The 11,077-nt window shown below is 56.1% G+C and overlaps 1 protein-coding gene across 7 annotated transcripts in view; it reads right to left on the bottom strand.

Moving 5' to 3' along the window:
• MYT1 (myelin transcription factor 1) overlaps nt 1-11,077 on the bottom strand; it is a 117,982-nt gene that overhangs the window by 26,146 nt on the left and 80,759 nt on the right. For all 7 annotated transcript variants that reach the window (XM_017881328.1, XM_017881324.1, XM_017881325.1 and 4 more), the window contains 4 exons: nt 9,173-10,015; nt 6,354-6,488; nt 5,244-5,334; nt 3,827-3,940 (listed from right to left, as the gene is read on the bottom strand). In XM_017881328.1, the coding sequence (XP_017736817.1) occupies nt 3,827-3,940; nt 5,244-5,334; nt 6,354-6,488; nt 9,173-10,015 (1,183 nt within the window). The remainder of the gene's footprint in view (nt 1-3,826; nt 3,941-5,243; nt 5,335-6,353; nt 6,489-9,172; nt 10,016-11,077) is intronic.

Below are 11,077 nucleotides of genomic sequence, written 5' to 3'. Positions count from 1 at the left end.
AAAAAAAAAAAAAAAAAGGAGCTGGCTGACAATGACAGCCTCCAAGGTGCTGGGTGCTGCTACAAGAACTTAAGTGTGGACTAAGAACCGAGCCCAGCACAGAGGACTGCCAGGCCAGTCCTGCAACTGTGACTAGCTCTGATGGGCCTGGAAGAACTGAACACTACCAGGACTTGGGTGCATTCTCCTTCTCCAAGAAGGGTGGGAGCCCCAGGATGGACCCTGGCCTCAGTGGCAGATAGAAAAGTGACAAGAGTAAGGCCAGGAGGGAAAAAACTAACTTTAAACTTAACATTGGGTCAGGTGTGGTGGCTTATGTCTATACTCCAAGCACTTTGGGAGGCCAAGGCAGGTCTCTTGAAGCCAACAGTAAGAAACCAGCTTAGGCAACATAGTGAGACCCTCTCTATAAAAAAAATTACACGAAAAAATAGCCAGGCATTGTGGCACACCTGTATTCCTAGCTACTCAGGAGGCTGAGGTGGGAGGATCACTTGAGACCAGGAGTTTGAGGTTACAGTGAGTTATGATTAAAACCACTGCACTCCAGCCTGAGCAACAGAGTGAGACTCTGTCACTAGAAATGATGATAATAATAAAGTTCACATCGATACCACTGTTGATGGCTTCCTTGACCAAGGCTTTAGTCAGAATCTATACACTTATTGTCCGCAATGCCAACAAAGCTTGGCAAAGCCTGTGCTCACACCCCAAAGTTCGACAACCAGAAATGTGGGCTAGACAGAATCAACAGAGCCTGATGGGAGGCCTCCTGCACCCTAGCCACAGGCTCCAGCGTTCAGTGAGTGTTCACCAGGGGCTGAGGGCGGCAGAGTCACTTGAGCCTCATGAGCGACTTAGTTTGTTGTCCTACTTTTATAAGCGAACAAACTGAGGTCATAGTCCCAGGGAGCGCAGTCTCCGAAGTTGGAACCTGTTTGACACCCCTGCCTGGCCTCACACGGGGGCCAAATCTGTGGTTTGACATTTTATCGGTGATTTAGATCAAAGAGGGAAAGGATTGAATTAGCAACTGACAGGAAGCTGGAGGGAACAGCAAATAAGAATGAGGAAAAAGCAGCTTCAAACCATTGTGAGAGCCAGCTGGTGGAAAGCAGCCTGCTGGGACCTGCAGGGCTGAAGGTGCCTGTGTGTGGGCTGGCAAGCATGCCCATAGAGCAGGAAGGCGAGTCTCTGTCCTCGGCCCAGAGATCCCACGTGTGGGAATCGCACCTTCAGAGGAACCCTCTGGAGCAGGGCAGGGAAGGGCCTGGGTATGACACAGCCAAGGTGAGCAGCCCAGGTCATCTGGCTGGGACTTTGCCAATTACGTGCCAGGAAGGGCTGGGGTCAGGTGGGCCCTGAAAGGAGGTGGACAGTGGAAGGGGCTATGCAGTCATTCACACTCACCCCAGCCGGGGTCTCCTACACTCTCGTTTGGTGAGACAGATATGGAACAGGGGTCTGAGAGCTGGGGAGGAGGAGTGTGTGACTTCTAGTTCCTCAGGGAATGGGGGAGCAGTGTGTCTGCAGGTGAAGACAGGAGCAGTGGAAGTGTCCTCTTCAACAGTGGGTACCACGGTCCAAGGACTCAGCCCCACAGAGGAGAGACTTTGAAGCCAGGCAGGATGGGCAGGGTGGCCTTGGGCAACTCTCTGAGCCTCTGGCCTTATCTGTGGCACTTACTTCTTAGAGCCACGTGGAAGGAGGGGACACTAATGGGATGCATTCTGAAAGATCCTTATTGATGAAAGCCAAATCTACACATGCACACACACACGGAGTCACACGCACATGTAAACATACTGGCACATATGCAAACACAAACAGGCGTGTGAACAGGCACACACATGCTCCACACGCTCACACACACCTACTGCAATCTCAGAACCTCAGGGGCCACAAAGCACTCAGGGGAGCAAAGCCTGCACCCACCCCTCCTCCTTGACTTGGGGTCTATCCCTGAGGTCGGGGAGGGACAGGCAGGATGGCCAAGGATTAGTGGCTCATGGTGCTTCCTGGACGTCCGTGGTCCTCGGCTGGTGCAGTCTACTCTCTCCAGACAGGACTAGCATCTCCACAAATGAATTCCCAAGGAGGGTCACATCAAAGACGCTCTAAACGGAGGCAGAGCACCATGTCAGGGCATAGTGGCGCAAGCTGTGCGGGAAGTGCTTGCTGCTTTGGCTGAAGGCCACCTGGCGCAACGTGGCAGCACACATGAGACTCTGTGCCTGGTGTGGCCCCAAAAGACTGCCCCGCAGTCCTGCTCCTGGTGGCCCAGGACTGTGCACACTCCTGTACGGTGCAGTCCGACACATGCACTCACACCACCATGCACTCAAACGTGCACTCACACACATCGCACCTCACACACGGGCACTCACACCTCGTGCACACACATTACACTCTGCTGCACTCACACCCCATGCCAGCGTGCAACAACATGTACACTCACAGGCAGTCACACACGTGGCACTCACACACATTTGCTCACAAGCACGTAAACACACATGCAGCACACATGTACAGCTCACAAGCACTCACAAGGCACAGTGGCACTCACACACATACACTTGCATGCCTCACACATGTACACCTCACAGTCGCACACCGTGCACTCACCACATGTGCACTCACACGCACTCACACGTGCACTCACACACGTACGCTCGAACACGCACTCACACGGTGCAGCTCACACGACGTAACCTCACAAGCACACACAGCTCGAGCATACGTGCCTCACACACGTGCACTCAACACACATACACTCACTCACATGCACTCCACACATGTACACTCACAGCAGGTCACAGCAGCGGGCGAGCGCGACAGCGACGCAGAGGCAAGCACAACCATGCACTCACATTGACGACCATGCAACTCACACGACGTGCACTCATACGCTGCACGTCGCACACTGTAAACTGCACAAAAGCACACACGCACTCACACATACACACGTGCCACTCACCAACACGTGACACTCACAACACACATGCAGCTCACACACATGCACCACGACACGTGCACTCATGACGTTGCACGCGCACACGTAAACTCAACAAGGCACACACGCACTCACACATACACACACGTGCACTCACACACGTACACTCACAGCACACATGCACTCACACACATGCACCTCACACACTGTGCACTTTATATGGCACTCGCCACGAAACTCACAGGGCCACACGCACTCACCATCTACACACAACGTGACTCACCACACGACACTCACCAAGCACTCACACGTGCACTCACACACGTGCGACTCACACAGAACACCGGGACAACATCGGCACACGTAACACTCACAACACACCAACAACATACACACACAACACAACACAAGCAATCACACATACAACACATGCACTCACACACGTGCCAACTCACATACATGCACTCACCACACGTACAACTTCACAAGCACTGCCACACACGCGCACACACACAACACACACGTGCCACTCAACACGTGCATCACAAGCCCGTCCCACATGCACTCACACTGGTGCACCTCACAAGCCACCTGCACGAAGCACCCACATGCACTCAACAACACAAACTCACAGCATCACAAAGCACTCACACGTGCACTCATAAACACAGTGCCACTCACATACACTCACAAGCACTACAACACACTGCACGTGCACTCATACACGTGCACTCACATACACTCACAAGCACTCACACATGCACTCACACACGTGCACTCACACACGTGCGCACAAAGCCTGCGGGAGACTAAGAAGCCCCCTGCAGGCGTTTGGGAGGCAGCCTCTTCAGCTCTGCGGCTCATCTCACTCACCTGAGGATCCGATCGGAACTGGAGCTACTCTTGGAAGGATCTCCTGTCTGCGGCTGCTGCTTCTCATGGGATTTGGCTAATTTTTCGGCGGCAGCAATGGGACACCCAGACAAACTAGAGGAAGGAAGAGGAGGGATATCTGAGCCTTCCCCTCCACGCCTGTCCTGTCCTGGGTGACTGCGTGTGTGGGTGTCTCACGGCAAGGTCATTCAGATGTGAGAACTCCAGGTGTGCAAGAAGCCAGAACCGGGAATAACCCTGTCCTTCTGCAGGGCAGGGGTTTTCTCTCTGACTCTGTTCTTGAGCCCTCAAAGTACAAGCTGCCTAGTCAGTTTCTGTTTTGGAACATTCTATGCCAATGACACACAAAGATGAAATACATCCTAAAGGCCTTGAAAGCTCTGGGCAAAGCTGCCTCCTCTGCATGGGTCTGGGTGACCGGCTTTCCCCTCACCCGCGTCCTCTCCCTTCCCAGCTTCCAGGGCTGGATTCTGCAGCCATCTCTGGCTCTTGTTCCGTTAGCTGCCCTGGGGCAGCCCAGGGCCCCACTTGGACGACAACCTGGGCACTGACCCTGGATGACTCAGGCCCAGGAAAGCCTAAGACATGGAGGCAGCCGCTTCCTCTGTCAGAATTAAGTCAACTGTGAGCGCCAGCGCCAGTCCCTCAGCCAGCTCGGGGAGGTGATGTAACGGGGAATTGGCCTCTCTTCAAATGAAGTGACCTCAAAAGCTCTGGCAGTCCCTTCAGCTGAGCGTACGCTGGGGCAAAGGCATATCCCATCAAGGCCATGGCCACCCATGACACTTTGGGTAAGGCTGGGGGACTAGACCCTCTTGCCATAGAAGACGAGTCAACAACTATACCTCGAGGGCGGTCGGGAAGCTTCACTTCCACCTGGGCCTCAGAACCCCCACAAAGCAGCCCAGAGTACAGTCCTGGCCTGCCGAGGTTACTGTTCGTGTCTGCCCTTTCCACTCAGGAGCAAGAGCCAGTGTGCAGAGGTTTCTGAATGTGGGCAGGACACAAGTATTCACCTGGCTCTCCACACGGTCATTGTACCTCTCTTCACAGAGGGTGCATTGCTCGCTCCTCCACAGGCCGCCCCCTGCTCTCTTGAGACCCCCAGCTCAGAGGGGTCAAGGCAGCAACCCCATGGAGTGACTGCACCTCCAGTTGCTGCTCTGCCCACACAAGGGGCCCTCACAGCCCAGGTGTGCCCTGACCTTATACCCACTCCTGAGGGCAGCAGGCAGGGAGAAGGGCAGCCCACAGGGAGCTACCTGGCAGGCCAGAGCCCTGTCCCAGGTCACGGGCCCAAGGCCCAGACAGGGACACACAGGTCTAACCCAGGTGCCCTACCACACATGGGGCCGCCCACCCTGGCCCCCACCCTGGCCCAGTTCAGTCCAAGTACCTTCTGTGCGTGTTGCGGTTGCTGTTCACATGGCCCTGGCCTGTGCAGCCGGGAGTGGGGCACTTCAGCACGTTCTCATGCATGGCTAAGACTGTAAGAGAACCGGGGATGGAGGGAGCCAAGGCTGTCAGAGAATCTGGGGAACACGAGCTGAGTGGGAAGCACAGGCTGAGGAGGAGGCAGGAGCCCTGTCCAAAGGCTGCTGCTTGGTGGGCAGTTGGGGGACACAGCAATTTAGGGCAGCAACGCAGGTCAGCTCCAGCCCCCAAGAGCCTGCAGACGTAACCCCCCACCCTCAGTGTGATCCACCACCACTGTGGTCCCACCCTCCTGCGGCAGAAACCAGACTCAGCTTTAAAACCTCTCGGCCGGGCGCGGTGGCTCAAGCCTGTAATCCCAGCACTTTGGGAGGCCGAGGCGGGCGGATCACAAGGTCAGGAGATCGAGACCATCCTGGCTAACACGGTGAAACCCCGTCTCTACTAAAAAATACAAAAAACTAGCCGGGCGAGGTGGCGGCGCCTGTAGTCCCAGCTACTCGGGAGGCTGAGGCAGGAGAATGGCGTGAACCTGGGAGGCGGAGCTTGCAGTGAGCTGAGATCTAGCCACTGCACTCCAGCTTGGGTGACAGAGCGAGACTCCGTCTCAAAAAAATAAAAAAATAAAAATAAAAAATAAAACCTCTCATTCTGTGGTTTGCTCCTTTAAATTTAATTTTCACAATTACTGCTTCTAGCCTAAAAATTAGAAGAAGTATTTGCTTCCCAAGCCTTCGGAGCACAGAGGTTGCTGCAAGAAGACCTCTCTCTTCCCAGCATGCTGGCACTTGCCTGTCCCCTTCCATCGATCTGTGACTGTGGGCTCTGACCCCGACTGGCGTCTCTAGGTAGACAAATGGGCAGGTTGCAGGGCCCCAGCCTCAAAGGGCTCAAGTTTGGGCTGAGGCAGTTTGTGGGGGGAGGCGGGGAGATGTAAGGATGAGCATCTGAACAAACCAAAGGGGCAGGTTATGGCCCTGGGCAGGCCACGCCTCCCCATAGACACCACCCAAACACCACAGAGGCAGCCTGAGCCTCAGAGTTGGGGCTAACGCTACACAGAGCTACTCACTCTCCGGGGGGATCCTGTCCTTGTGGGGACAGCCAGAAAGGCTGCGGTGGTGCGGGTACAACCCGGTCACGTGGCCAGTGCCGTCACAGCCTGGTGTTGGACACTTGATCTCACGCTTCTCAGCTCTTGAAGGATCTAAAACACACAAGTCGCATCAGTTAGAGCCAGGAAGCTGGGTGGTGAGCAGAGAGGGGGCAGGGGTAGCTCAGGACCCCTCTCTCTGGCTGTCCAGAGAGAAGAGAGGCAAGACTGCCCATGAGCCTGAACAGGGACTGGGGCTGGACAGTCAGGTGACCCTGAAGAATCCAGCCCACACTGGCTACCTGTGTGCAAAAGCCCTGATACTGCCCTGACCATCCCAAAGAGCAGTTTGTGCAGTGTTTTAAGGAGAACAACCCAGATGGCAGCTGGAGTCCTCTTTCCTCTCTCCTCTGACAGTGTGGAGGCCTCATGGGTCAGCCTTCTGCCTAGAGAGGTCAAGGCATTTGGCAATATTGGAGATGTCCTTGGAATCTGACAGCACGAGGAGGACAAAGGAGCTAAGAAACTTATCCAAGGCTGCATGACTCATATACGTCTGGGCAGAAATTTAAACCCAAATCTGTTATAGACCTCATCTAGACTCTGCAGGACCAGTCTGGTCACTCTAGAGTGCAGGGACCAGCAGGAACACAGAGGACCCTCACAGCAGAGCTGACGTCTCAGTGAAACACCTTTGGACGAGCTGTCCCCTTTGGGAGGGTGCAGAGGTCACAGAGCCAAACTCAGAACTCCCACACCAGAGGGGAAGGGCCCCAATGGTGGGCTCCAAAGGGAAGGAGCTTTTGCTCTGCTGCCCCCAGTTCAAAGGAGGAGGAAGTCAGACTTCCACCCATATGGACAGGCAGCGGAGTCCTGAGGGGCTTCCAAACCCATGCCCAACACCTGCCTCCTGGGCTTGCCACCCCGTCCCACAGCCTCCATTCAGAATTCTCGCTGCATCTGGGTCCCAACATGAGTCCCTTAGAACCAGTCCCAGTCTCGTCTCTATCCTACTACACGTTCACATTGCACAGACACTCACAGCCCAGCCCAGCGCTGTCTGGTGTTCTCAGCTTGGCCACCTGTGTCACCCGGGGCTGTGTCCCTTTGGGTCCATGCACTGAAAATCTATTCCTGAAGGCAGGACACCTTGCCTCTGGGTCCCCCTGTGTCTGTCCCACAGGTCTGAGACCCTTGAAAACCTGGGCCTGGGGCTGTCACTTGGTGTCTCTGTTCCTCATACGTGTCCCACCCAATTCTGCGCTGATCTGTGTGGCCCAAGCACACCACACCCAGACTAGTAACCACACCAGGCCCGTAACACCTGTCCCTAAGTCTCACCTTTAGCCTGTGTCTCTTTGTGCCCATGGCCCCACAAGGCCGGAGCATGATGGTGCTGACTTAAATCTGGGTCTCCAAAGAGCTGTCCCGCCATCTGGGTTGCCCTAAAAGGTGTCCCCTCAAAGCCTGGGGTCCATCTCACCCTGAAACCATGTCCCCACCTGTGTCCCTTAGTATCTTTCCCCTGGGCTTGTCTCATATGCCTGGGTGTTCCCAGAAAATATGTCCCTCGTGTCTCCACTGACCTGCCTGTCATGCCCCTTGAATTATGTCTTGCTCAGGTCTGTCTCTCCCATGAGCCAAGTGCGTCTTCCCAGGGTTGGCCTTGAGTCTGTGTCTCCTGCATTTTTGGTTCCTGGCTCCAGCACCTGAGTCACCTCCCATCCCAGTTCTCTCTCCTTATCTGCCCCTCCCTGGTCTCAGCTAACCCTTCCTGGGGGCACTCATTGGAAGAGCGCCAAGAACTCCCACTGCCCCCGTCCACCTGGAGAAGAGATGCAGGACTAGACATGGGGAAAAAATAGGCTGAGGTCCGGGCAGGTCCCTAGTCTCAGGAGAAGAGAGGCCAAGTGCCCAGGTGCAGAAGGTTCTCTGCACCAGGCCAGGTGAGCCAAAGCTGACCTGCCCAAGGCCTGGCCTCCCTGGCATGGCTCACTGAGGGAGCAGCCCCTGGCCAGCCCTGCTCCCCAGGCCCCTGTCCCAAGGAGGAATCTGAGATGGGCAGTCAGCAGAGCAGAGCCAGCCTGCTGTCCAGACCCTGACACCCCAGTAACAGTGAAGGCCGCAACCGTTCCCTCAGGATTCGTCCTCAGACCTCAGCACTCCAGGCTCCCAGCTGCTCCCCAACCATGTCAGCCCAGTCCCAAGCCCCTCCAAGCAGCCCTCCTTGTCTGCCCTCACCTCAACATCAGCCACTCAGTGAGGTCAGGGGATGCCTCCCCTATACCCTGCACACTTTAGAGCCAAATCCAGGCAGATGCAGAGCCAGCGGCAGGCTGCTTCCTCTGAGGAGAAGGGCACCCCTCACCTCTGCCTGCTGGGCTCCACCCCATGAGAGGATCAGGATGACCCAGCATGGCTGTAGGAAACAGCGGGTACTGTCATAGCACAATCCCTGCCACAAGTGTGAGTTGGGGTGGAAGGGACCGGACAGTCCCCACCCTCTCCGGACCCCAGATGCTGCTGTGACCAGTCACTCTGGGTGGGTCACTGTCCCTCCCACCTCCTCTCTCCCACCTGGTTCTTTCCCACACATCTCCGCTCTGATTGCTCTGTAAAGCAGTGTGGGAGCCCATCTGCTCGGTATCTGACCACAGTCTGTGTCATGTATCTGGTCTTTTGTCTGCTTTTCTGCCATCTCCCAGCCTCCTGTCCTAGAAGGGCTCTCAGCCTGCATTTGTACACTGGGGCAGGGGCGAAAGGATGAGTCTGCAGGGCCAGGCCACCCCGACCCCTACCTTTACTGTAGTAGCTCTTCCGAACAGCGTCCAGGGCCTTTGCTGCCTTCCCTGGCTCTCCCAGGCCCAGCTGGCTCCGCTCAGCAGGCGGGCAGCCCGGCTCACAGACCGTGCGCACCTGTTCAGCCTTCAGGGCAATGGCCTGCTCCAGGAGGCCCAGGTTTCCCCGGGTCATCATGTCATGCATCTCTGACTCGTCAGTGACTGTTGACTTCTGGGAGTGGGTGTCCTCGTCCTTGTCATCATCCGAGCGGACCTCCACAATAACAGAGTACTCAGGCTTGGGACTGGGTGGTTCTGGGCCCTGGAGCTCAGGGGCCTTCTGGGCAGAGGCGTGAGAGGTGTCCTCCTGAAAGATCACATCAGGAGCTGCCTCTTCCTCCTCCTCCTCCTCTTCCTCCTCCTCGTCCTCTTCCTCCTCCTCTTCCTCGTCCTCTTCCTCTTCTTCATCCTCTTCCTCCTCCTCTTCCTCCTCCTCCTCCTCCTCCTCGTCCTCCTCTTCGTGACTCAGGATGCCTTTCTGCTTCCTGGACTCCTCACTGGCTGCATCCTCCAGGGACTGGGGACACAGGTCCTGGCAGCGTTCGGTGGTGACTTCTACAACCTCCTCGGCATCCTCTGGCTGGATGAAGAGGCCTTTTTCACCCTCCTCGCTGGCAGCTCCCTCTGTGGCCTCCTGAAGCAGGTGCACAATGCCAGGGCCTGGCTTGGCCGCCAGGGTCTCTTCAGCAATCTGACCCAAGTTCAGGAGAGAAGTGGCGATGATTCCCTGGTAGCTGCTATAGCTGCCCTTGGAGGAGCCAGTGGGGTTGGATCCAAAATGGGACTTGATGGGGCTCCTTCCTGCACAAAATCAAAATCAACGTGGGGGCCAGAGAGCATGTGGGAAGACTCCAGGTCTCCAGTCCCCAACACACCCACCACCCCTCCACCTGACCTACCACTCACTCTTTACACGGGAGCCAAGGGGAAACACGAAACTCCGGAACTGGGGATTTGGTATGGACTTTCTGTCAACCCTTCTGCCTGAATCCAGATATCACGGTGAACATATTTCAGAAGGCAGGTCATGGGCCACTGATGTATTTTCTAAACTAAGAATTACTTAGATACTTTTCCTTAATGTTCCTCTCCCATCACGTTTACTTCCAAATCAGATCAACCTGCACTGTATACAATGGAGCTTAAGCAGCAAGTCAGATTTTAAAAAACAGTAATTGTTTCATAATTGAAAAGCAGTAAATAAGAATGGGCGCGGTGGCTCATGCCTGTAATCCCAGTACTTGGGGAGGCCGAGGCAGGCAGATCACCTGAGGTCAGGAGTTCAAGACCAGCCTGGCCAAAATGGCGAAACCCTGTCTCTACTAAAAATACAAAAATGAGCTGGGCGTGGTGGTGCCTGTTGTCCTTGAACCCGGGAGGAAGAGATTGCAGTAAATCAAGATCGTGCCCCTGCACTCCAGCCTGGGCGACAGAGTGAGACTCTCTCGAAACAGAAACAAAACAAAACTAAGATATGGTAGGTGCTCACCACGTGCAGGCCCCGTAGGGTTGTCAGCAAGGACGCCGGGGCCGGCACGTCCCACAGCGGTAGGGACAGGACGCCTGGGCCGGCACGTCCACAGCGGTAGGGACAGGACGCCGGGGCCGGCACGTCCCACAGCGGTAGGGACAGGACGCCGGGGCCGGCACGTCCCACAGCGGTAGGGACAGGACGCCGGGGCCGGCACGTCCACAGCGGTAGGGACAGGACGCCTGGGCCGGCACGTCCACAGCGGTAGGGACAGGACGCCGGGGCCGGCACGTCCCACAGCGGTAGGGACAGGACGCCGGGGCCGGCACGTCCACAGCGGTAGGGACAGGACGCCTGGGCCGGCACGTCCACAGCGGTAGGGACAGGACGCC

The sequence above is a fragment of the Rhinopithecus bieti genome, unplaced genomic scaffold (assembly GCF_001698545.2).
Source record: "Rhinopithecus bieti isolate Rb0 unplaced genomic scaffold, ASM169854v2 scaffold_12573, whole genome shotgun sequence".
Taxonomy (NCBI): domain Eukaryota; kingdom Metazoa; phylum Chordata; class Mammalia; order Primates; family Cercopithecidae; genus Rhinopithecus; species Rhinopithecus bieti.
The sequence above is the reverse complement of the archived record's forward strand: the minus strand, read 5'-3'. Positions and strand labels throughout refer to the sequence as shown.